Source organism: Phacochoerus africanus, chromosome X, assembly GCF_016906955.1.
Source record: "Phacochoerus africanus isolate WHEZ1 chromosome X, ROS_Pafr_v1, whole genome shotgun sequence".
In the NCBI taxonomy this organism is placed as follows: Eukaryota; Metazoa; Chordata; class Mammalia; order Artiodactyla; family Suidae; genus Phacochoerus; species Phacochoerus africanus.
Genome location: NC_062560.1, coordinates 11,749,452 through 11,776,834, shown reverse-complemented (window position 1 = coordinate 11,776,834; position 27,383 = coordinate 11,749,452). Strand labels below are relative to the sequence as shown.

Genomic DNA, 27,383 nt, shown 5'->3' with positions numbered 1-27,383 from the left:
TACAAAAGGAAGACTGCCTACACTGACTCATGCTGAGCCCCTCCTTTCTTGAGAAAGAGCAAAAGATTACCCATTCTAGAATGGGTGCTCCATCTTTGGCAGGGACCGGGTCCGTCATATTCATCAACGTAGCCTGCCTCAAGCACTAGGCAGTGTTTGTCCAGATCCGGACATTGCTAATAGCTGTTTGAATGAATGAATGGACTCATCCTGAGTGCGTGACAGAAAGGAGTCATTTAGTTAAAAGGCAAGATGTGCGAAGGGTACAAACTCACAATGGAAATAGGAGAATTATTACTTGGTTTGGGGTTACCAAGAAGGCTCAGCTTCTCGAATCTCACCTGCATCTACTGCCAAAGTGAACTCTGCCTAAAGGTGTGAATAATTATATCACGAATGGCATTCTGGACAAGAATTTTGGTCTAGAATGTATAGTGGAAAACAAGAATTAACAGGAAGAATGAAAAAAGAAGAACCCACACAATGCTTTGAAATTAATGTGTAACATAAGATTGAGATGCAATTATAAATATGGAGGAAAGATGAGGGAAAGTTCAGCAAACGGCAGCAGGTTAATTTCAAGTTGAATGGTGAAATAAGTGACTTGGGATAATTGGTTATCTACTTCTTTTAAGCTATGGGGGATTTAACTAATTCCATTATTTTGCACAGCAGAAAGAGTTGATAAAGTTATGGATTGTTCTTCCATGGATTTCTTTCCTGTGTATAGGCTTTGAAATTTATTTATTTTTTTAATTAAAAACTTTAATACAATTTTAAAAGGTTACTTTTCAGGCTCTGACATTTAAAAGTGAGAGGGATAGGGCAGGGAATAGAAAGAATAAAAAGTATCCAACTTAGTGATATTCCAGTTGTTATGAATAAAAATTCAGTTCAAAAGGTAAGATTCCAACTCTTTGATCTTTCAAAGCTGAGGAGCTATTTCTCCAATCTGACTTTAAAGTGTTATCGAGTTTTTGGACTGCCAGAGGGGAAACGAGCACTGAAATCCATAAAGGCAAACTGAAAACTAGTCTCAGACAGAAATCCACACACACACACACACACACACCCCATTATCTACTCAAACACCTCTCCTGCACCTTTATACATCCAAACCTCTACACACCCAAACACACACACGTACACATTCCCAAATCAACCTGTTTCACAGCAGAGAGAAATCAGGTTAGAGGAGAAATAATGTAATAGCCCTGTGTTTTGATCCCTGTGAAGACTACTAAATGTTTTGAAGCGATAAGGAATCATTGTAACATAGCTGATTTGCTTTTTTTTTTTTTTTCAATTTCAAAAACGGTTAACCACAATTACAAATGGTGATGAAGAGAGCAAATCTCTCCACTGCCAAATTAAGAGTAATCCAGGAGGAAAAAAATTACAGCAACATCCTGAGTAGCTCAGAAATAACACTGAGAGAATAACTGGCACTTAGAAATAGATAAAAGAGGAACAGAAATGGAAGGTCGTCTTTCCCGAGATGAATCAGAATGAAAGATGAAATTCATAGTAAAGGGAATTGATCTCTTGTAAGGTTGCTGTGTTGGTCATTTCACCATTGTCTGAAACCTAATTTCCTCTGTGATGAGACTAATTTCAGCTGGGCTTCGGGGTCTGTGTTCATTTTAATGTCTAAGGCAATGGCATTCATTGTTGGATTTTACCAGAAGCCTAATGCTGTGAGGGTGGTTCATCTGAGCTGTCTTTCCATGCCAGTCACACTCCTCCAGCCAGTCCACTTACATGGAACATGGTGGAAGGGAGACTCAGTCGAAGGGCAAAAGTGTTCAGATTAACTCTCTGAGTCAAAAGTTAAATGCGTAAACACCGACAGTAATAATAACATTAGCATAGATACAGACAAAGGTGAAAGAAGATGCCCTAAATTATTGACAGTGATTGTCTTTGGGGGTTGGGTTTCTAGAAATGTTCACTTTCCTCATGCCTTATTTCTGTAAAATACTTGTTAATAGTAGGCAATTATTCATTTTGAAAAGTGTGAACATGTAATTATGATTATGTTTAAAAGTTCTTATCTATAGGAAGTGCCTCCTGAAAGATTCAAAGATTAAATGCTATGATGTCTAAGATTTGCTTCTACATGCAGAGTGTGGAAGGAGGTGCATCAAAAAAAAAAAAGAGAAAAGAAGACTGGACATGAATTGGTATGTGACGAACATACCGATTGATTATATGACTGTCTAGTTTTGTGTATGTTTGAAAGTTTTATAATAAAGGATTAATAAAACCGACAGGTGATACATCTGGGAAAATAGGCTGGGGACTAAATGTGAAGGACCTCAGGTACAAAGAAGTTTCATTCTCTACTTCAGCCGCCTCCAAACTTTTAGTGAAAGCAACTCTACCTGCGACAATATTAGTGCGTACATGCATCAGGCATATGCTTATTAATCAACTGATTTATTTAAAATGAGGTACATAGACCACTGTACTCTTACGCCATTATAAAACATACACAAACATAAAAAAAGGCTAGATAAAAATAAACACAGGTATCATTCTCATACATTCCTTCTGTAATCTAGTGCACCTGGACCCCACTGAGGAGCAGCACACTTAATGACTGGGGGGGCTCTTGAGGTTTTCTAAGTAGTAAAGAGTTTGGTTATAAGAAACAGAAATTTATTGGAGCACCCAAAGGTAATGGGAGATTGGTTAGAAAGGCCCAGAGCTATGTCACTGAGGCCTCTTGAAGAACTGAAATAGCCTGGGACCGTGTTCCAATCGGACATGTGACTGAACAAGGATCATCACTTCCCTGTGTACTTCTTTGATCCATGTGCAGTACGCTAGTGCATTCTGCACAGAGTCAGGATACAATATGCATATAAAACCAACAGCCTCCACAGAGGATCTTGGGCAATATATTTAATGCGATACTTATCATGATAATAACAGCTGACACTGAGTACTTACTCTTTGCCAGGTATTGTGGTGAGAACTTTACATACATAATTTTACTTAGAACTCATGACAATCCCATGGAAAGAGATCTTGCTACTGAATTCCATTTTAAGAGGAGGAAATCAAGACGGAGAAACTGATTAGCTTTCCCAAGATGAAAGGGCTAGAAAATGGCAGAGTCCAAATTTAAATCAAGAAGTTTTGGACCCCAAACCCCACGTCCTTAACTACTAAACTATCCTGCCTCCATAGGGAATTAACGATAGTGTCCAAACCATAAGAACGCTGTGATGATTAAATGAGAGAATATATATGATATGTTTAGCACATTGTCTGACATAGAACACACATCCTATTAGTATGTATTTTAGTACACAGAATATTTACCAAAAATTTCCACAGTAAACACCATTAATATTTCTCACTATCAAACACCAATATTTGTAATCAAATAATGTTTTATTATTTAAACATTATAATAACACATGTCTAGATTTCTTTTGTTTGCTACCACCTATAAATATGTGTGGCTTTTGTTACTGAATCTCTAAGGAACAACTGACGAGAGAGGGATAGCAATTGGGGACCGTATTATGCCTACAAAAATGGAAATATCTGCACTGGACACACTCCTGTCACATTTGAAGAAGCCACCTACATAAATCGGAGTGTGTGTAGCTTGAACACTAAATGAGCCATGAAGCACATATGTACATATCAACTTTATTATACAGTTGCAGACTTTGCATCCTTTCGCTTTGACCCAAAGATACATTTTGAGAGAGAGGATGGTTCTAAACACTTCTTTGTGCTCCATCAGGTTCACTTAACATGGTCAAATTTACCACTTTTTTTTTTTCTTCAGCTTTTGTGTTTCTCTCAGCCACTCCAGATTACAACACTTCACAAATACTTTATGATTTATTTAAGTATGGCTTCCATATCCGAGTAGCTCTCTCTCCCTGATTTTCTGGAACATTCCAGATTTTAAATTTTGTCCCAGTGTCAGCCTGCAATTGTCAATTTGGTTGGGAGCGTTGGCCCCTGTAGAGGTGATGCACGAAGCTCTATGCTGAGAGCTGTGATCGACGATGTGACTCATAGCCTGGTGTGCGGTTGGCTTTACGTTACTGGACCTGCATTTACTTGCAAGGATCATTAAATGTTCCTTTTTGTACTTTTGCAAATACTTTACTAAATGTTCTGTCACTCTTCAGGGAATTCTACGTTTCATGGCTGAACTGAAGGGCAGGGAGACGGTGTCTTTGGTTTATATATTTTGACATTGAGTTAAAGCAGATCTCTCTTTTCATCAACCGATCTCATTTTGGTATTATTAATTCCTTTCATTTTATGTAATTAGATTGTCTACAACTAGATACTACCCAGGAACCTGCCCATCATTCCCTCTGTTCTTCCATTTGGGAAATATTTTTAATTCTAGAAACATCATGAAGAGCATTTGTGTTGACACAATAGAATCCACTCCCACCCCATTTCTAGCCCAAATGGCATAAGCCAAAATTAAATATGTAGGATTCTTGGAAAAAAGCATCAGATAACCAAACACTATGAGCAAAAAATTAATTTATTATATATATTCTCTAATAATTCATAATAGCTTTTTGAATTTTAAATGTATTTTTGCTATTTCCAATGCTTAAAAATCATAATTTTAAAACATAAGTATTGTTTTATATACATTGTGATTTTTCTTTTTGTTTTTGTCTTTACTTCTAAATATGAATGATATGGTCTCCAAGTATCCGCTTGGAAGGAAAGGGGATAGGATTCATTGTTTTGCTCCAACACAGTAGAATTTAAAAATCTCACATCATATACCTGGAGTTTTGACTATCTGAAAAATAGCCAAAGGTCACCACTTTCTTGTATATTCCTTTTACATGTATATATATGTATAATATAAACAGAATACAACTGGATTAGTACATTTCACCTTTTCATCAATGTGACTTTCATCTCCTATTTCATATAAAATAACAAAATATACAGAGAGAAGAAAGGAGACATCTGTTCATCGTACACATAAAGTAAATAAAAGTTCATGTATGGCTTTGCAAAGGTAGATTATGACATGACTTTCATACTTTTATTTATTTAAAAGCATCTTGAGAGAACGTGTTAGTGTGCTTACGAGAGCGGCCATGGTGGTTGAATGTCGCATCGAGAGTCCAACATTGGGATCCCCAGCGGTCTTTCCAGTGGCTGCCTCAGCAGCTTTCAGGAGACAGATGTAGTTTATGACCACTTCATCAATCTTCGCTACAATTTCCTGCCGCTGTGTTTCTGAGTTCACGACTTTAACTAATCGCATGCAGGCTTCTGTTAGGCAACAGAGCACTTGAAAACTGGAAGTCATGGCTAGGAGCATCTCCTCTGGGCTTTTTTCGGCCATTGCCATTTTCCTACAGGCACTTCCCAACTGTCTAGACTCAATGGATAACAGTTGCTTGTACTGAGAAAGCGTTAGGTCATAGGCTTCAGGGCGTGACTCTTCTTTCTTCCCCTTGGTTGCCCTGACAAGGCAGAGCAGCTCATTGGCATCATTTTGGGCTGCGAGGAACCCATCGGGCATTGCATACATGCTCTCCTTTAGGGCATTTATTCTTGCAATCTGGGCATCAAAAGCCAGGTTGCTCAAGTCCACGTCATCTGGGCCACTCAAGTCTTCTGCCCAGACCTTCAGCACTGAACCTCTGGACAGCTCCCCTCCTTGCTTCCGAATCCCAACAGCCAGGGGTGGGCTGGTTGGTTCTGGCATGGCTTGAGTCATCTGCGGTCGAAAGAGGCAAGAGACTTGGCGGGTGGCCTCTCCCTCCTCTTCATCCTCCTCACCATCTTCATCCTGCCCTCGGTTCAGGAAGCAGTAGCTGAAAGGTCCCCGGCATCTCCAATTGCTGCCTTCCAGCTTCCGCAAGGGCAATGTCCTATACAGCTTTGAGTCTTTGTGAGCCACCGGGGACCTTTTGTGAACCTTCCCCTCAGAGCTAAAGTGCATGGAGCTTTGGGAACAACTTTTGGTGAGCTTCTTCCCCAGGGGGAGTTCTGCTCGCCTTTCTGAACTGGCCTCCTGTGCTTCTCTGATACCTGGACAGTTTAAGCTGACTGCACCCTTGCTTCTCTCTCGGAAGGTCTCCAAACTTACAGATCCTGAGAGGATACTGCTGCTCCGTCTCAGAGCCCTCTGGCTGGGGGGTGTCCTGAGGCTCCCCCCTCTCAGATCCAGTGGCCGCCAGCTCACAGCCTCTCTGTAGGCCTGGTTTTCTTGGGAGAAATCATTAGGGTCTTGATTTGGAATTGGCACCTTTGATTCCGAGTGAATGTTTGATGGTAGCAGGGTGGGATCAGCTTCAGGATGTTGAGACCAAGCTGAAGGCATGCCTCCTCGTCTCTCCTTCCCAGGCTCTGTCAAAGCTACACTAGGGGTAGCAGAAAAACAGAGAGAACCATTAAGCATCTCGTAGGTGGTCATTTTTACTAAATCTCTGTATCATATCTGTCATCTCCTAAGGAAGTATTCTAGAAGGGCTGCCATCTGTCAGGGTCAACCTGCTCTCCAAAGACTGCCTCCTGAAATCTTAGAATAGATTTTGACTTTAATACATTTTAAGAAACACTAGAATTGGTTGCTTCTTAAACTACTGACTCACGTGGCACTGTTTGGAAATTGAAAATATTTTAAGGGAGACAGTGGAATCTCACGAATTGCCTTGTTCCTAATACTTGTCTGTTAAAGCTTAGACACATAATTAGAAAACATACATCTCACATATATAAATATGCAAACATATTTATGATATTTAAGTTTCACTTCAAGAAGTTAGGTTAATCCTGGCATCAGTTACCTTTCTAAAAAGAAGCGGCCTCGTATAATTAATGCAAATTAAATATAGTAACCTTTTTAAAAGACCCCATGAGGTTTGCCTAGTATAGGGTTGGAAATTGAGACACTTGGAAAGTCCCCAAAAGGTTGGCGTGTGAAGAAAATCATCTCCATCTCACAGAACTTTTGTGAGAAGCAAGAGGTAAGTTAGATGAACGCTCTTTGTAAACTGCAACAGATTAAACAGCGTGCTTCAGTTAGTTTAGAGGTGAAGATGCTTAGTTGGGTGATGAGTTAAGTAACATTCACAGACGGGTTTCCCAAGGCAGGTGAAGCCAGGGGTGAGTTTTGAGAAAAGAGATAATCTTAAAAAAGGGCAGGAATGGAAATTAACCAATATAAGGTCCCACCACCATCTGCTGACCTATATGGCAAAGACCCTATAGAGGATATCATCTGAAATGGAAAAGTATGAAAGAGGGTACAGAAGGTAGCTGTGCCTGTGTTTCTACCCAGGTGTCTACTTAATTATTTGGGGGAAAATAAGGCAGCTCAGCATGCCAACCCCCCAGACCTTCCTGACACTGGATATGCCAGACACCTCCGTTTGCTCATCTGGGAGAATCTTACAGAGTGTGGAGGAATCTGTAAATACTGCTGAAAGGTAAATGATCTTCCCCAAGTCCTCCAATCTCCCAGATCCTCTGTTGTACTCTCCCTTCTTGTCTCTCAAAAGCGAAATGGCAAAATCAGAGATTTGATGTCTTGAGATGGAAATCAGAACTTTTGCGACTCTAGGCAATAAATACTATCTCGCAACTGAAAGTCACACTGAGTACTGCTCAAAGTCTATATTCATCACTTAGGGAAAAAAAAAAATTCCGCCATCAAACTCGAAAAGCAAGACAGAGCAGGAGTCTAAAGAACAAATGCCATTTCCACTCCTGCCCTGGTCTGGAAACTTCAGCATTTATGTCAACGCTGGGGGAAATCACTGGTTGCTACTTCACCTGGCTACAGTTCTGCAGCCTTTTAAAAAATCCTATCTTTGACTTTTCTTCTGAGCTTGGTATTTTTAGGTTTGTTGTGTTTTTGGTTTATGTGCTTCTGGTGTGTAATACAAAGCACTAAATCCATCACTGCTGTACCTGTGGTTTCCTTAATCTTGGGGAGTCGATGACATCCGTCTCTCAAAGTGCCAAACAGAGGTTCGGCATTAATGGCTGTGTGCAGAGCAGGCACTGTCATCCGCGGACACATCCCTTCCGTCTGGGGGTGTAATTCCTTAAAGGTGGCTCCGTGGCTGGGAAGCCCTGCGGCTCTCTCCTCTGGAGGAATGTAACTCACGCCTTTCCCCGAAGTCTCAGGAATCCGGTGCTTCCCCATGGAGGGGCAGAGTGGGGACTCCATGGGTGTGGCACAGGTGCTGCTGCTGCTGCCCGTGCCACAGCCCGCATCCACTGAAGAGCCCTGAGAGCTCTGCAGAGAAAAGTGGCCCTCGCTTTGCAATGACGACATCCGCTTGGCCAAGTGGTAGTCACAGAGGCGCCCAACGCCTTCTTCTGCTTCGGGGAGCTTGGAAGGATGGTCACAGGCCGACGGGTCAGCATCCTCCGGGTTGTCTAAGTCTTCAGCGGAAGACACGCAGGTCACATCAGTTAAGAAGTGGTCCCGTTGGCCAAGTCCTGAAACCTCAATGCCTTCTCCATCGGGAGTCCCGTCGTCCTTCCCTTCGGCCTCCCTTGTCCCCACACCCGAAGCTCTTGGAAAGGTTATCCCTGTGGCTGCTTCCAAGCCACTTTTTTCAGCCTCGGTGGCCACGTACCATCTTTGGCTGTCCTTGCGAAAGGCAGTTCTCTCCAGGTTAAAAGTGCTGAGGTGTTGACTGTCCCTTGAAGACACAGTACCGAACTGCCCTTTGGTGCCCTCGTCCGCCTCGGGTGCTTTGGTCCCCTGCTGTTTTTTCCCCGGTATGCTCCCATTAAGGGGTGCTTTCCCCTCCGCGTCAGCCGGCTGGCTTTTCCTCTTGCTGGTGCAGGAATATGCCATTGAGCCGATGTGCAGCTTGCCAAAATAGTCAGTGACGGACTTGGTCTCCATGGTTTCAGGCTCCATCTCCATGTGGTCTGAGTGAAGTATCTGCTTGGAAGGCACGACTTTGGGTGGAAGGTCGGTCACGGGACGGGCAGCCAGAGCGTGGGAGGCCTTTGGGGGCAAGCCTCCGGCTGGGGTTTTGGAAGTGGGGAATTCTGTCTGCTCTTCTGCGAGGGGGTGGTAGCCTTCGTGAGTGGCCAAGAACATGCGGGAGAGGTTTTCTGACTGCTTCTGTGCTGTGGCCAGTTCGGAACTCTCAGTCATTTCAGAAGAGTTAGTCTCATTGCCCGAGTCTGACGAGGACTCGGGACTATAAGCCCGCAGGATGGCTACACCTGCATGCCGTGAGAAACAAGAAGCGGTTAATGGATGCGTCACAGGCACTAGGAGACATGTAAGCAAATGGGACTCGTTACTATCACAACAAATACCAAGTTTTTCCCTTTGCTGTAAGGACTCTGAGTTTATTGCACAGCTGTTCCAGAGACAGGGGAAACAGAAAGGGCCACTTTTTTTTTTTTTTTTTTTAAATAACAACAAAGGAAACCATATACACAAAAAACCCATGGTGGTATTTTCAGCACATTTAGGAAATGGGACATGCGTGAAATGAAGGACATAACAGGACTCCGAGGGCAGATGGCTTGAAAGGATGAAATGATTTGGCTATCAGTGAATAAACGTAACAATCGTGAAAGAACCTGAATTGTCACTGGTCTGCTGTTCTTCTGACACGGACAGAGCCTCTAGCGCATCCAGCGTGGAAACGACGGTGTCCTCCAGGCCCTTCTCACACTTCCCCTCGGCGCTGGTGGGCACAGCGTCAATGAGGGACACGGGGATCTCGTCGCTTTGCAGCGTGCTGCCTGGCTCCTTGTCCTCGAGGAAGGAAGTGGCCTGGCTCTGAGAGTCCTCTTCGTCGGAACTATCTCTGAAGCCCGGTGGTGGGGCGGCGATGGCCATGTTCAAGGAACGCAGCAGGAAGTCATCCTCGTTGTCATCCCCTTCCGGCGGGGGCAGGGACGTGAGGTCGATGATGTCATCACTTGAGCCAGACAGGTTGAGGATGGCGGGCTGGCTCATCTCTCCCACCACGAGGTCCTCCTCGCAGCTCACCTCGTCTTCATCCTCGGCGTCGTCGGTGTTCTCTGCGTAACAGATGTCGTGCAGGAGGGGCTCCTCCACGCCCTCGGCTGCCTCGAAGTTCTTCACATCGCCTATGTTTGCATACACAGAGTTGGCCACGAACTGAAGGCTCTCTGTGTCTGGAGTGAGGGCCAGGTTGTTGATGTCACTGGCACTGCTGATGTAGACGCGCCTCTGCTTCTCTAGCAGCTCAGGGCTCTCGTCCAATACTCTGTCATAGCCGAGGGTCGGGGGAGCAAGCCCATCATCCAGGGCGAGATCGCCAAAAATAAAGGACACTTTAGCTCCTCGCGGAGACTCCTGTGCTTTCTTTAGAGTTTCGGGTCCTGAGAGGGTCAGCAGGGACCGTTGAGCTAGACTTCGGTAGTCTGCCTCGCACGGAGCGTCTCCTGGCTGGCTCAGCGGCTGGGGGACCTCGTCTGAGTTATAGGCGTTATCTATGTACAAGTGCCGGTGGTGGTCTTTTGGACACAAGGTGCCATCTGCAATCTCGACCGTCTTCTGTTTTGCATCTATATACGTTATCTGGGCTTCTTGCTCCCCTTCGCCAATGAAGGTGGTCATTTGGGGTATACAGTTCCAATCGGGGCCAAGGAGGTTATGCTTTCCTTTACTGTCAGTTCCTAAAGAGAAAGAGCCATGCAAAGACACATCATTATTGCGCTGTCTGGTTTCTGGGGGTGGGGGTGGGGTCTTGTCTCTGTTTCTTAATGTAATGGTTTGTAGCATCGCTTTTTGTAAATATGGTTATAATTCAGCTTCCCAAATATGGTAGCAGTCGATTTAGGCTTCAGGTGTGACGATTTCTTGGTTAGGTGGATTGAAACTGCAGGAAACAGAATGGCTACTGGATAAAATATACCACCCCGAGAGTAGGGAAATAGAGCTTAATTCCATCTGACCTCTGGTTCTAGTATTAAAAGACCTCAGTTACATCTATCATCGTGAATATACAATGTGCCTTTAAAAATCCTTAGAGGTGACAGTCCGCTAGGCTGCTATTCCAGAAAACAGATTGCCCTTTTCTTGGTAAAGTGAGATCTGACATTTCCTGTTTTGTGTAGGAAGATGCTGGATGTTTTCCTCATTGAGTTAAGAGAAGGTCAAGGATCCTCATATTTCTACCACATATTCTAGAAAATACTGTATTGACATTAATAAATATATATAATGTATATCAACAAAAAGTACAATGTAATACTACATATTGTAACGATACCACAAAACCCTCTATCTTTAGCCTTTTTACGCCAGTGGGTGTGAATATCTTCACATATGCACGCCTGTATGGAAGCAGAGGTGCGCACACAGGTAGGAGGCAGAAGGTGGCCCATTCACAGGTAATGGAGGTCTCTGTGCTATTTCTAAGCATACTTAATACTTTGATGAATCTCAATTTTTATTTGTATCATGAAAACTCGTGAAGATGTATTTGGTGTTCCTCACGAATTAAAATTGCCAAAACCCTAATTTAAACATCGTGGTTTTGTTTGTTCTTCAAGGGTCTTTCAACAGAGAATTCTGATGAGGAGATTTTGCTCTGATATTTACCAAGACAGGGCACTGAGTCATTCTGTCAATATTGCTTTGTCAATTCCAGAGGTGACATTTTGGGCGAAATGTTAGGGCTACAAATTCTCCCATTTATCTCATCAAATTGCTCTCTGGCCCGAATCTGGATACTACTGATATGAGATATACAGAGCTATCAGAAAAAACAATTAGTTTTACTGAAGAGGTTTTGGATCTTCCCAAAATATACAATGGACTCAAGGCTGAAAACTGTTCCAAGTCATTTTACTAAATATATAAATTTTCAGGAATAGCAAGTAAGTACAGATAAAACTGTGAAGACACTGAGTTACACACTAGCCATACTTACATGCTGCCTTATAATCAATACGTGTGTCGGGATTCAGCACTGTTTTACTAACAATAACATAGATTCTGACTGGCTCTGTGTGAATGAGTGTGTGTGAGGAGTGTGGATTGTTGAGGGGAGGGAGAGTGCTTTAGCAAAGCTGTAAGAGAGCTCTGGGTTTAAATGAGGGGTTGGCACATTTTTTTTTTCTATAAAGGGAAGGCCAGATAGTAAATATTTTAGGTTTTGTTGGCCGACTGCTCAGTTAAGCCACTACTCAACTCTGCTGTTGTAACATGAATGGAGCCACAGATGAGACATAAGCAAATGGATGTGGTGACTTGACAGGTGATGCCCTCAAAAGCTATGAGGGTAACCTTATTTGGGAAGAGTCTTTGCAGATGAAGTTAAGAATCCTGAGATGAAATCATCTCAAGTTATCTACACGAGGCCCTTTCCAATGGAAAGTGTCCAGCAGAAGGAAATTTGGGTCGCAGAGAGAAGAGGGGGAGGCCGTGTGAAGAGGGGGCAAAGACGAGAGTTATGCAGCTACAAGGAATGCTGATGGTCACTAGGAGTGGGAAGAGGCAAGAAATGATTCTCCCCTAGAACCAGAGGCCCCGCCAACACCTTGATTTGGGACCTCTAGGCCCCCAAACTGTGAGAGAATAAGTTTCTGCTATGTTAAACCCACAAGTTTATGATAATTCATTATGGCAACCCTAGAAATCTAATACAATGTACACAGCTGAGTCTCAATAAAACTTTATTCGCAAGGACAAGATTTGATCCATGGGCCATAGAGTCTGCCAACTCCTCGTTTGGACCAATAAAAAACCGAGTAAGTCAGCAGGCGAAAAAAAGCAAAAGACTTTGCTAAGGCCCAGAGATGCTTAAATATGAGAGTTCAGGAATACTGGAGGTACTTGAAGGGTTAATTTTCAAGACACTGCCGAAGAAATAGGGGCTCACTGTTCTCGGTTAGAGACCTTGACAAAGGTCTTTGATCAGTTTGAGACAAGAAGGAAATATATACTCGGTCTTGGCTTCCTTCCAGAAGGATGTACTGGCTTCTGGAATGATTTTGGAGACACAGAAGGACACGGGTTGGGAATTGGGATCTATTCTGCGGCCAGTCTCCTACAGAGTGGAAAGGAAGGACAGGCTAGGGCTGAGCTGGCCTCAACAAACTCCCCTCTCTACAGTTTTTGAGTCTCAGGAGATGTTTGGGAATTTCTGAAGAGAAGGGAGGCCTTTCAGCCATTAGAGGATACTAAGCACTGAGCCGCAGCTCTCCATGGTTCAATCAGCTGCTTTTTGGAACATGCCATCAAATTCGTCTTCCCTTCTTAAACACGTGCATGCACATATACACACGCACACGCACACGCACGCACATGCGCACATGTGTGCTGTCTGGAACATATGCCGTCACCTTCATTCTCACTGTTGAACTGAGGGAAAGTACTGCAAGGTTGAAGTTTCATTCTTTCCCTATGGTGACAGAATACTTTTTGGAACCAAGTTTTTGCCTCTTAAAACTTTATTAAACATTACCTTGTGAGTCACGATAAATTGGACAGAACTGAGGCCCTTATTACTGTAACTGTTTTTAGAATGGTTGTTTTGGTTTTCTTCTTGCACCTGTACAATCTTAGCAGTCCATGGGGAAAAGGGGAAAAGGTTTGGTTTTCACAATGAACTTTAAGAGTTGCAAATCAAAAGCCTAAAACCGATTTTCCAATGGGAAAGAATGGTGTTAAAATTGTCTTTGGAATTTTCAAGGTCAGAGTTAAATTGCTCTACATCTCCTCGCTCAGTGAGAATGTGGTCCATAGAAATAATCACCACTGAACCCAGCACACACTCACCACCTCCTTTTTGATCCTTCTTGATTTATTATTCATCTGTGTCACTTAGACACAAAAGGCACTTCAAGGTGGGGCTGGATAAAATCCAGTTCCAAGTCAGGGTTGCCTTCTGGCACGCCGTGCTCACCTCTCTTTCTCTCTGGTTTTCCTTTACCCTTTGACTGCAAGTGTTTCCACTTAACCAGCCATCATAATAAACTGTGTCCCCGTTTGTCTCTGTGTGGGCGTGGCTACATATTACTATATATTTATGGAGTGATGCTTTACGTTTTTGGCTACATGCAAACATTTCAGACATTTAGGTTGGTTCCATGTCTTGGCCATTAGAAGGAGGGCTGCTATGAACACTGAGGTTCATGTGTCTTTTCAAACTATTGTTTTCTCTGGATAGATGCCCAGGAGTGGGAATGCAGGATTATATGGAAACTCTATTTTTAGTTTTGTAAGGAACTACAACCCAAATGTCCATCAACAGATGAACAAATAAAGGAGATGTGGTATATTATTTACATACAATGAAATATTACTCAGCCACAAAAAAGAATGAAATTTTGCCATTTGCAGCAATACAGATGTACCTAGAAATTATCATGCTTAAATTCGGTAAGCCAAAGACAAATATCATATAATATCTCTTATATGTGGAATCTTAAAAAAAAAAGACACAAATCAACTTATTTATAAACCAGAAAGTGATCCACAGACATAGAAAACAAATTTGTAGTTACCAAAGGGGAAAGTGAGGGGAGATAAATTAGGAGGTTGGGGTTAACATACATACACTATTGTATATAAAACACATAACCAACGAAGACCTACTGTATAGCACAGTGTTTTATAATAACCAACAAGGGGAAAGAATCTGAAAAAGAATATATGTATGTGTATGTGTGTGTGTGTATCTGAATCACTGTGCTATACACATGAAACTAACTTAATACTGTAAATCAGTTCTACTTCAATAAAATTTTTAAAATTTTAAAAAAATCAAAAAACAAAAGTAGAGGATTTTTCTTCCCTTCTTTTTCCTCCCCGCCCCCCCCCCCCCGCCTTCTCTTACAAACAGTGACAATGGAATTTGTTCTGAAGAATTTCCTTTCCTTTTAAAGGAAACCTGGATTATGGAACCCCATTATACTTTTTTCATGTGTCAGTAGCTCTGGCTTGAATGGTAGGATCCGTCCATCAGCCACATTTACTGCGGGTCCACTGCAGATGGAGCAAAATGTTCAAATGAAAACCACTCACCCTCAATGAAGCCATCAGTTAAACAGCTGCAGCCCTCCTCCTCCTCCTCCTCACTCTGGAGCTATTTCTTCCTGTCAGGTAGCTGAGATGAATTATATGACCTTTGCCCTCTTGATGCTCCCGCCACAGAGCTAAGACGGCTGCCAGGGACCCTTCTAGAGTCCCAAGTTCAAGGGCTGGGTAATTCCCAAGTCTTGCTGTTGGTAGAGCTCCCCAAATCCTGGAGGCCAATCTGATGTAGGAGGGGGCACCCAGGCATCTGGACCTAGGGCACCTTAAGGAGGGACAAGCCCTAAAGCTGGGGGCTTACAGCTCCTACTGGGCGTTCCAGTCTTAGTTCTCTGTGCCCTGAGAGACCTCGGGAAAAGTCAGGCAGTAAAAACTCAGCCATAAAGGCTGATGCCCACGCCCTTCACAATAAGCAAATCACTGCTCCAGAAGCATGTACCTGACATGGCCAAGCGACATGCCAAAAAGGGGTGGAAAAAAAATCAACACTGTCATTTAAAAAGAAATTAGACCATATCAGAAGTATTTGAGGGAGTTCCCATTGTGGCTCAACGGGTGCAGAACCCAACTAGTCTCCATGAGGATGTGGGTTCAATCCCTGGCCTTGCTCAGTGGGTGAAGGAGCTGGCGTTGCTGCAAGCTGCGGTGTAGGTCACGGATGCGGCTCAGATCCGGGGTTGCCATGGCTGTGGTGGAGGCTGTGGCTCTGATTCGACGTTAGCCTGGGAACTTCCATAGGTACAGGTGGGGCCCTAAAAAGAAAAAAAAAATGTATTTGAAGGCTTTTGTGCTAAATTTGGACAGGCAATCTTTTCATGGGTACAATTTTAACTTTGTAAAAAGTATGCTCATTATTGCTGTCAGGTGGGAAGGGGAAGGGAGGTCAGTGCTCCATGAGCTGGGAAAGAATACCTGTCTCCTGGGTCCCTGTGCTTTTCTTGTTGGCCATGTTAAATATGGACCTCCTGGAATCCACGAGCAGCCTGTAGTATCCAGCCGTTAAGCAGGCCAGGTTCATGGCGTCGGAAGATTCCATCAGGAGCGTGATGGGCTACACAAAACAGAACTTTCAGTTAAAGCCAACCCTGCTTAATATTCCTCCCTCAAGTGACTACAATGTAGGCTTATGAAATGTGAATAAATGAAGTCATGGGAAGTCCTTCCACTGCACCAACACAAATGGTGATACCATTTTGAAAGCCTAGAGATTCTGAATCTGTGCCAAGTCACAGGTGATTAAACAAACAAAGAAACAAAAGCACAAATGCTGGTTTTGTTCCAAACAGCTAACATTTTAAAAAGTCACAGTTAAGGGGTCAGTTACCAGATGGGAGCCAGCAATCTGAAAAATAACAGGAAGATTAAATTTGGGTTCGTGGTGAAACTCAGTGTTGAAGTAAAAATCAAGTGGAAATTACTGCTAAGACTGAATGAAAAGTATCAAAGCGGTCCAGGAAAAGGATGCTTCTAATAGGAATCAAAAATTCCCAGGAGGGCAAAACAGACACGGGAGTTGAGAACAGGCCTTGCTAAAACTTTCTGGAAACAATGAAATGATAGCGTCCAATTATCACATAATTGGACCCGGATCTTGGCCACATAGGGAGGTGGTTATTCTCATTGGCTTCGGAAGGGTGAATGAGCTGGTGTGTTCTTACTGAAAGAGAGAGAAAGTGAGAGGGAAGAAAGGAAGCAACAGAGAAGCAGACATCTGGAGAGGCAGAGAAACAGTGAGAGGACAGGGGGTGGGACACCGGCCAGGACAATGGCCTTGGCTGAGGAAACCTAACTTCCCATCCACAGCCCCTGTACTTCTTCACGTGCTGCCTTTTCCTTCCATTTCAACTGCGCTCTCCCTCCCGCGGCCCCACAGCTCCTTGCTAGAGGCAGGAAACCACGCACAGGTCGGTGATGACCACACAGCCTTTCTTCGGCCCCCTTTTCCAAGAGAAGCCACTCTTCTCAGCATCTTGGGTCATGAACTGGGCAGGGGATTCCTAGCCTTTTCTTGTACTTTCATTGCCATGAAGGCAACTGGAGCACCCTGGGTTCAGCCCGCGCGGTGCCATGGGCCACGGCCAGCACGCCTGGGCCCCGCTTTCTCCCTTGCACGCTCAAGTCGCTTCCTGCTGCAGAGTACACTGATGCTTCTGGATCTGCTGCGCAGAAGCCCTTCCCCGCCTTCTCCTTCACTCCTAATCCACTTGCCCCAGCCCAGCCCCGCCCTCAGAGCGCGCCTCCTGCTTCACTCTGTCTCCTCTGTGGACTCACTGCCTCTCTTTGGGTCCTGAGCCTTTTCTCCACAGAATCATCAGACACATTAACGCTGCCCATATCCAATGACTCATCTGTTACTGGGATAAGAAGGTGGGGACAGGGGACCTGGCTTGCCTCCTTTCAACTTCTGTTTTGGGCGTAAATGCCTGCCCTTTGAGGACAATCTCAGACGGTTCTTTGAAATGAAATGGCCATGCTATTAGAGGAGCCAGATGTTTAGCCACTACTAACTGCTACAGCAAGAAAAGACAGATTGACTGTAATACCCAGCTTTTCCAAAAGAAAGAACACATACAGACACAACCTAACAAAAAGAAATGGGAGTTCTAAACAAATGTGGGGAAAGTCTCCCTGACTCCCACCCAAGAGTCACATATTCTAGGAGTTCCCTGGTGGCTCGTGGGTTAAGGATCTGGTGGTGTCACTTCTGTGGCTCGGGTCACTGCTGTGGTGTGGGTTCAGTCCCTGGCCTGGGAACTTCGTCATGCCAAGGGCACAGTCAAAAAACCAAAAAACAGAGTCACATCTTCTCGAAGGCTAGTAGGCAAACACCCCCCCCTCCCCTCCTGGCGCCAGAAGGGCCCTTAGGAAGGACCTAGCTTGCTTTCTCATGTAGCGATGAAGAGATTGAGCCCAGAGAAGTACACTCACGTGTCCCCCTACCACAGAGCTATTTAGTGCGGATGAGAGCGCCGAGCCCTGAGTGGGGCGGATTTTTTCCTGCACCCTTCGCCTCTTCGATGCGCTGCGCACGTGGGCGTTTTGCCCACTTTGTAAATATCAGCAGTGCTCTCGGAAACCAAGGCCACGTGTCTGTAAGACTCACCTTCACGTCCAACACGTGGAGCTCCACCCTCACCAAGCTCTCCTCTTCCGTGAACATCTCGATCCTGTTGACGTGACTGAAGTCGGCTAAAAGAGCCACCAGGTTGGTCTTGGTGTTGATGACATGGCTGATGCCGTATCGGGGCCCAACCAGGAGGGTCACTTCTGAGCGCTTTTCCGCCTGCTGAGAAAGAGGCGTTGACAGACTGTGAAAATCACTAGGCCTCTGAAACACCAGGCAAAGCTGAACCCGAGGGTCTGTTTTTATGAGATCACATTTTCTTTAGGAAGTGTTTCTGGGCTATACCGTAGTCAATCACCCAATTAGAAAAACCAGATATATGGCTGCAGTGAGGCGCTGATAAACTATGAATAATGTAGCCAGAAACGTTATCAGAGCACGTATATTCATTATCATGAGAGGCTTTTAGATAGGGGAGGATTTTTTTTTTTTTCCTTTTAAAGATCATTCCGGCCCAATGATTTCAAAGGAGGCCACTGTGAGAACGCACCAATTCTCTAGGCTGCTCACATTTTTCTTTTTCTAGGGCATTCTACAGGGGCGTTATCGAGCTTAACATTTCTTCTGATATTTTCAGGCTGCGGGGCGGTCAATTAGAAATGAGGGCTGGCTAAGGGTCACAGCTGATTTGCTTTTGCCATCAAAGGCAGCTCATTCAAGACAGCCTAGGCAGTGACATTTTGCAGGCCTCTGTGGCTGTCACGGAAAAGCAAGAAAAAGAAATTACCACCAATGTTGCCTTGAACACACGACCCCCATACAGTCGAAGGTCACTGAGGAACTTGAGATAATGGACCTTGGCTTGCAGTGCAGACAGCTGAGGAGAGAAAAGAAACCTCAAGTCTTCACTCCGTGCGGTGTTTAACTGTGTTCCTGCTGGACACTAGCCGCAAACAAGGGCAAAGGAGAAGGATGCTTCTAGAGCCAACAGATGGGGTGTGACAAGAGCTTTTCAGGAGGAATAAGAGCAAACTGCTCTGCATTTAGTTTCCTGATGAAGGGCTGTAACGGGACCTCTAGACTAAAATTTACTTGGGGGGTGGGGAGCATGGTTCTCCTGGGCCAGGGCACGCAACGAGTCAGAACGAGATGATAAAATTTTCCCCTACAAAGGGGTGGGTGCAGAGTTTGTGGGAGCCGTTTTGAATACATGCCCGCCATCCTTAGAAAGCCCTTTGAACAGGTTCTCTGCTCCCATCGTGTTTCTTCCAGTGTTTGCAAGTTTTTAGGGAAAACGAACTTTCCGAGTGCCAATCGTTGTGGAAATGTTTGAACTTGCTATATGTAAGTGCCTGTTTTATTAATTCAATTCTACGAATCTATTGAGGGTCATGAATGGTTGAAAAACGAAATTTTATCCAGGTAAAACTGGTCTTTATTTAAAGACTTTTAGATGTCTGAATGAGAAAAAAGTATTTGACGGAAAAAAGTCCACATTTCAATCTAAAATACAATACAAAGGAACTTATTCACCAAACACAGACTCACAGACATAAAAAACAAACGTACGGTTACCAGAGGGGGAAGGGGGCGGGGAGGGATAAATTATGAATTGGGGATTAACAGATACACACTAGTATATATAAAATAAACAACAAGGTCCTACTGTATAGCACAGGGAACTATAGTCAATATCTTGTAATAACCTATAATGGAAAAGAATCTGAAAAAGAATATATATAACCGAATCACTTTGCTGAAACAGTATAAATCAACTATAGTTCAATTAAATTAAAAAAAAAAAAAAACCAGCAAAGAAAAAAGTCCACTCTTCATACCAGATGTGCCCGTTTGTTAGGGGTGAAATTTTCCAACCAGGTGTATATCATCAAGGAGCAAGGACTGTGACATTATGTTTTCAACTGCAGATGACTTGCCACCTCACTCCTTAACATACCTCAATGCGCTACCCTGGAAGTCATTGTTATTTAGAACCAATCGCCCATCCTTGGTCTTTCAAAAATCTAAAGCATTTTGCAAATTGATTTAAAACCACTCACTCTTAACTGGAAAAAATGACCTTTATCCAAGGACGTTGATAGACTGCTCTCAGAGCAGTTAGCCAAATTATTATAAAACCAGTGGGCCAGGCTTGCAAAAAAAAAAAAAAAATCACACAAAGTCAATTAAGAACAAATAGCTTTGGGCAAATCAGAACCGACACTCATGACATTTTGACCCAGGACACCCTGCTATATTTCTGGAAGTGGAACGCTTACAGAAACTGGGAGGCACGTCAAAGGTGGCTGATAAGTGTGTCCAATTTGATGACACATTTTTAAAAAAGACATCGAGGTGAGAAGGGAGCAGAAATAAGTATGCCTTAGCCAGTAAAAAGGACTTGAAATCAGATACTAAGACCAAAGAACTACCCACAGAGTTCACTGGAGTCACTCACGTTTTCAACGCCCAGTACCCCTGAATAAGCGTTCTTGGGGTGTCAGACTGCTTCCCATTTTAAGCCTCTTCCTGGCTCCTGAAACCCTTTGCTTTTTTATCACCTAAAAACATAATGATTCTGACCAACAGTATATGTTGAACTGTCCTTTGTGTTTCTTCTACTTGTTACAAAAAAAAAAAAAAAGAGAGAGAGATTTTAACACTAACGATGGTGAATGACAGAAATAATTTTATCTTCCGTCTCGAGGTAAGGTTTAATTCAGTGGTCATCAATTGGGGCTGATTTTGTTCCCCAGGACACATGTGGCCAAACCTGGAGACATTTTTGTTGGTTATGATTGAGGGAGGGGGTGGGTGCTACAGGTAGCTCCTGAGTAGAGCTCAGGGATGTTGCTAAACATCACACAAGGCACAGGACAGCCCCTGTCCCCCAGCCAACAATGATCTGGTCCCAAAGTCAGCAGAGCCAAGGCAGAGAAACCTTGGTTTAATTAATGGGGGCATCTAGTCTGCAGCGACCCTTACCAGATGCCGCTCACTTAAGTTGGTCTGAGCGGTAAGCACGAATATGATAGAAATAGGAAATTATTTTGCAGTTCTATCTCCTAATCCCAAAGACTCAGAGCCTACGCGGGGTTCTTGTGCCTGCACACATGAATGCACACACACTCCGTGCAATAAGGAGTCTAGAGCTTGCAAGGAATAAATAGGTCTCCGTAAGAATACTTATTTTTCGTTAGTTTTAGAAACATGTTAATAGTTTAAAAAAGAAGGGTATATCGTGTTACAGCTTCTGAAAATCTGGTGCTAAGTATTTTATTCATGGGCTAATTTTAAACATTTTTTAAAATGCATGCAAGCCTCTCTTTAAAATCCATTTTCTATTAAGATGCAAATGCGATACCTTTTTACCGGGTGGTACCAAGTTTTGATTCGCTTTGACAAGGTGTGAAAGTGCTTTCTTTATGTTCTTCTCTTTCATGCTTTGCAGCACAGCAGAGGGAAGAAAAGTCTCTAATCCCCATTCTTTTCTGCAATAAAGAGCATATCTTTAATTTCACATTCTACGTTTGTCTTAGTTATCTAAAACAAAATGGCGCTCTGATGTCTGTTGGAACAAATGAACACTTGGTAAGGCAGGGAATGGAGACAAGTCCCCAATTAGGGAAGCAACTTTTAATTTACACTCCGGAAACATACTATTTGATCATTAATCCACATGTTTTTTGCCTTTGAAAAGAAACATATTCCTCACTCTCCAGAGAGAATGCTAACGAGACACTTGGGACCAATGGGAATGGAAGGGACTTTTTTTTTTTTTTATCCAACCCACCTCGGAGCCTCTGAGAATCGGTTCACATACTTCCAAGAGCAATTTCTCTCCATCCCTCTGTTGATTCCCACTGTCACCTCTCCCTGTCTGCCCACACTCTGTCTTCTCTTAGAAGGATGAATACAACTCCTTCATGTTCCCAAACCATTCTTCCCGCCCCATTTCCCTCATCAATGGCAATTTCTCTAGAAATACTCAACTGCCTTTTCTCCCACCCAGATAATGTCTAACTCCTTGCATGAACGTTTCTTGCAGAGGAGAGGAAGGAAGGGGTTGCTGGTATGAAGTCAGGAAGAGGTCATGACCTTAAGTATGTCTGGTCCTGACAGGGAGAGGCAAATATCCCTCACAGGTGTGGATATACAAGAAAAGACAAACAAATGGTTTAGTTAGTATACTCTGGTCAAGGGTCCGTTTCCCCAGCAATGGCTATGGCCCTATCCCAAGAAGGGTCCATATTTGGAATTCTAGTAAATTTATCCCAATTGGCCATGTGCCCAGCCAGTATCTTCTCAATTATGTGAAGACATTCGAGAAGGTTCTGGTGCTTTCTCCTGCTCCAAATCCTCTTCAAATTAGAGTCGAAAGACAGTCTTCCCCCACTTGACTGTTCACGCTCTTTTCACCACTTTCTTCTCCTGAACAACCGGTACTCAAACTTTTTAAGTTCTTCAAAGGTTAAGGTTAAAATGTATACTTATTAGCATTCTCTAGTTTCCTAGTATAAATATTATAAAAAACGCTCAATGAACACTGTTGAGCGAATTAATTCCTGAGAACAGTACTGTAGACTCTGCAAGGTTCTTAGTCAAGGGAGTTATCTCTGGAGGTTTTCGACTCTGCCATGTTCAACCAGGTAAAATGTGGATATCGGGAACAGGAACACGAGTGCCTTTCAGTGGTCTGAAAATCACCTCAAGCTGTGCAGGTCACCTTCTCAAATGGGAGTCAGTTTCATCTGTCCCTAAGAACCTCACAAAGGGGAGTGGATATGGATGTGAATCTATCTGCTTGAGTGTGAGACCCCGTGGACGGCTGGACTGCCCTTGAGCTCTGGTCCCAGCATGTGCGGCAAGAGACAAACCATCTGCAAAAAGGGGTTGCACTGAGATTGGAAGGCCTGGGGTTCTCAAACTGCACACAAGGGTCGGTCCCTCAGCATGACAAGAGAACCGAGAGTGGCAAGATCAGAGGCACGGGGCATCCGCAACCTGGAGCTCTCATCTTCTCTAACACAGGCTCACAAAGCTGTCGAGAAGCCATTTTGCTCCGTGGGGGTGGGGTGGGGTCACCCTAACGTGGTGGGACGCAGCAAGGCCCTGTAGGCTGCCCACGGGGAGAGCTTCTCTGGCGTGCGGGGCTTCAGTCAGCAGTATGCCTCGTACAGGTGGAGACGTAGCAGACTCTAGGGCTTTTAGTGTTAATGTGGAGATGACGCTTCAGCCGCACCATGAAGTCTGAAACATGAGTGTTCCTTTTTCTTAGCATTAAAGCTGAAGAAAGTGGTGGCCGCTTTAGGCTACAGGATCACCTGCCAAGGGGAAGCATATAGACTGGGAAATAGAGGGCTCTCTTTGAAGAGCAAGTCAACTGAAGGCCATCCAAACTGCTATTTTTTTCTCCCTGGCTGAGCCCGTGGCATGCGGAAATTCCTGGCCAGGCATCACACCCAAGCCACAGCAGTGCCAATGCCAGGTTCTTAACCTGCTGAGCCACCAGGGAACTCCCGAACTGCTTTTTTTCTAAGAGAGGATCTTTTCTGGCTAATGAGGTAGCATGCCGATGTGTAAATGCTGTATTCAGCAAGAGAAGGCATTTATATTTTCCAAACATTTGATTCATGAGGCCGTTTGTACAGCAGCCTTTCCCACTGTGTCACAGTTCTTTATTACAAAAACCGTCCTTCCTGATTATGACTCAAAGAATTCCTTTGTTTCTACTGTGTTTGATCATCTAAACGTAGCCCATTTTCTCAACACAGGTCTTCAAATGATCGATCACACGAACCACAGGGCAAAGTGGAGTCCCACTGCCTTGAGATCGAATCCCGCCCCCTCTAGTTAATAACCAGTGCGACTTGGGCAAGTTCCTTAACGGTTCTGTGCCTTGGCTTGCTCATCCTAAAATGGAGCTATGATCCTGCTGATCTCAGAGGGAGGTTGGGAGAATCAAACAGCTTGATGTCTGAAGAGTGCTGAGACCAAAGCTTGGCTTGGAACCAAGTCCGTTTAGGAATTTTAAAGTATATGCTTCATTTTAAATAGAAGCCTCAATTTAACCACAGTCCTCTAAAGGCAGATTATGTAATAAATGGATCTCTTCCACCAAAAATGAACAGAATACTCATATATTTTGCCTCTGGTTAACAAATGCTCTGCCACAAACAGGATCATTTTGGAAAGAGACACATCAAAAATACACTGGGGCGTTAAGGAGACAGCATCTCCGAAGTGGCCCTGAGAGCCAACACTTACTCGATGTACTTGAGGGAGATTTTCTGCGTTTGCTTGGTGGTCACGGTTGCGATGTACATTTGCAAGGCCGCCAGTCGCAGGGCTATGTCATACTTCAGCTCCGGCCCAAACCGCTCCTGAACGACGTCGTTGCAGCTCTGCGAAGAGACCAGCAGAGGGCGCAGCGTGTCAAAGGACACAGCGCACGGCCTGGGAGGAGGACAGGTGACACGCCTTTCCCTGGAGTCCCACCGTTACTTCAAAGGCAGGGGACTAAATGGGGAAACATTTCCACCGCTGCACGGAACCGAGTCAGCATTGGCTCAGAGGCCACGCGAACGGTTAATATTCATCACATGCAAGCTATTTAAATATTTTAGCTTTTTGTAAAAATCATGCGGAATTTAGGAATGACATTTCCAAACACGGGTGCCACGGCTGAACAGGTGAAGCCCTGGTAGCCTGATGTGGCTTCTGTAGCTAGGCTGCAGGGACTGGAATTCTGGGTTCAAATCCTCTTTTTCCACTTCCATAGAGTGACCGTGGGCAAGCCACTTCGTTGTTCTAGGCCTCACTTTCCTCTTCTGTAAGTTGGGGAGATGAAACCCCATTCACAGAGTTGTGGTGAGGAGTACACAGAGCCCTTAGAGCTGTACCTGGTGAAAGAGAAGCACTCACACACGCTAAAAGCTGTCCTCATCAACTTCCTCCTCGGCCAGCATCCCGAGCGGTACAGGGAGGCAGAACTGGCAAGGAGATGGAGGAAGCCACTCGGACCTATGCCTGCTTCGGGATCCTGGCTTTACCAATGGCCTCAGTTGACTCATCTGTGCCACGGGGGTGCATGCTCACTCCCTGGTGGGAGTGGGTAGGGGCGCGAGGACGCGGTGAGAAGCGCATATCACAGCACCTTGGCACCTTCCGTGGAGGGGGGGGGGTCCCGAGACCGCCAGTCTGTTACAGGGGTGACTTTGAGAGAGTCATTCCACACCTCTCATCCTTTGTTTGCTCATCTGTAAAACGGGGACACCTCCCAGGGTTTGTGGTGAGCATCAAATTGAAGCGAGGTGGTTGTAGTGGGTCACATCCTCCTCCACCAAAAGTGAAGGGTTCAAGGGTGGCATTCTCACCCTTCATGGGACAAACATGGAGCCAGATGTTGGTGGGAAGTATGGCACCGCTGAAGCCTACTCGGCACCATGTGTTTACTTTTGTTAGGAGAAACTAGGTTTCTTGGGCTAGAAAATACATTTAGCCTCTTCCTCTCTTCTTTACTTTTTGTCTTTTACTCCCCAAAGATTTCAAATGGAAAACAGTGTCAGGATTTGTTTGGCTCCTTTCGGAGATGAGCACTTGTCCGACCACTTCATGCACTGACTTTGCTAAGTGGGAACAGGAACCCTTGTATGGCTTCTGCACAGTATTCACCCCTGGGAAACTTCCCCGTCATGCACTGGAAATCCTACATCTATCCGGGTTGCACTGCACTCCTGGTGGAAGTGGGTCTGACTGGAGGCAGGAGATAGGGTGGCTCTGAGGGAAGGCAGCCTCTGGGAGCGATCCCAAGCTGCCATTTTGTTTTGCTAGCTTTGGGTTTACCAGTTATTTCCAAGAGCCCAGGGTTGTCCACAGTGGGGCACCATGGTTTTGGGGTCCAGACAGGGTCACTTAATAGAGTCTCATGAGGGATGAGGGTGAGGAAGGCACTTAGCATAGTGCCAGGCCATAATAGGCACTTGAAGAACAAGTTTTTTTTTTTTTTTTTTTTCCCCACTGTACAGCAAGGGGGTCAGGTTATCCTTACATGTATACATTACATTTTTCCCCCAAGGAACAAGTTTTTGGATAAACCATTTGGAGAAATCACCTCCTTCTAGGACAGCTATTGAAGGACAGATTTGAAACGGGATTTTAACATAGAATTAATTAATTTTGCTTTTTAGGGCCGCACCCACAGCACATGGAAGTTCCCAGGCTAGGGGTCGAATCCGAGCTACGGCTGCCAGCCTACGCCACAGCAACACAGGATCCAAGCCGTGTCTGTGACCTACACCACAGCTCACAGCAATGCTGGATACTTAACCCACTGAGCGAGGCCAGGGATCGAACGTGCAACATCCTGGTTCCTAATCGGATTTGTTTCCACTTCACCATGACGGGAACTCCTTCTTAACATAGAATTTAGAGACAAAAACTCCAAGTCGGATTCTAGGCTCTATCAGCTACTGATCAAAGGACCTTGGATGTGGCATTTCATCTCTCTTGAGTCTTAGTTTTATTATCTGAAAAAATGGGCCAACAACACGTAACTCTTGAGGTTGTTGGTGTACCTGCAAGGGTGTTCCATAAAATGGACTGTGCTTTATTTACCAAGATCACTCATCACTATCACTTCTCCTCAGAGTTGTGACTGGGGCTGTTTTTCCCCCCAGTCCTGTTATAGCTTGGATTTAACCAGGCATTTGGGTGAATTTTTTTTTTTGGTCAAGGTGATTAGTCACTTAAATAAATTATGTAAGTTTTTTTTGTCTTTTCTAGAGCCGCACCCAAAGCATATGGAGGTTCCCAGGCTAGGGGTTGAATCAGAGCTGTAGCCACCGGCCTACACACAGCCACAGCAATGCCAGATCCGAGCTGCACCTGCGACCTACACCACAGTTCACGGCAACGCTGGATCCTTAACCCACTGAGCAAGGCCAGGGATCGAATCTGCAACCTCATGGTTCCCAGTTGGGTTCATTTCCACTGTGCCACGATGGGAACTCCTACATTATCTAATTAGTTCGGACTCATCTCGGAGAATTAGTGTGACATCTGACTTCCATTATGTATATTTTCTGTACAAATTATGCATTTATTACTCTCAAGTATGTTATTTAAAGCACAGATATACAAGCAAATGGCAGTCATTGTTTTGCTAAACAAAGGTCTTGACACTTCCCTTTAGACCCACAAAAGTTCATTTATCATGGACAGGTTAGATGTTAAAAAGGAAACAGATACTGCTCAATGTTTGGAAACATTCTATAGCCTTATTATCCAATTGGTGTAACAATG

General features: G+C 44.4%; 1 protein-coding gene across 2 annotated transcripts in view; it reads right to left on the bottom strand.

The window, feature by feature from the left end:
- Nucleotides 1-4,626: 4,626 nt before the first annotated feature.
- The window catches only part of FRMPD4 (FERM and PDZ domain containing 4), a 198,334-nt gene continuing 175,577 nt past the window's right edge, over nucleotides 4,627-27,383 (bottom strand). Inside the window, exons 9-16 of one of the 2 annotated variants that reach the window (XM_047764467.1) lie at nucleotides 24,348-24,484; nucleotides 21,445-21,571; nucleotides 18,868-18,957; nucleotides 18,120-18,302; nucleotides 15,929-16,067; nucleotides 9,583-10,650; nucleotides 7,936-9,216; nucleotides 4,627-6,378 (exon numbers count right to left, since the gene is read on the bottom strand). In XM_047764467.1, the coding sequence (XP_047620423.1) occupies nucleotides 5,054-6,378; nucleotides 7,936-9,216; nucleotides 9,583-10,650; nucleotides 15,929-16,067; nucleotides 18,120-18,302; nucleotides 18,868-18,957; nucleotides 21,445-21,571; nucleotides 24,348-24,484 (4,350 nt within the window). In that variant the 3' untranslated portion in view covers nucleotides 4,627-5,053. Of the gene's footprint in view, nucleotides 6,384-7,935; nucleotides 9,217-9,582; nucleotides 10,651-15,928; nucleotides 16,068-18,119; nucleotides 18,303-18,867; nucleotides 18,958-21,444; nucleotides 21,572-24,347; nucleotides 24,485-27,383 lie in introns of both variants that reach the window. The other variant, XM_047764466.1, reaches the window with a different exon arrangement.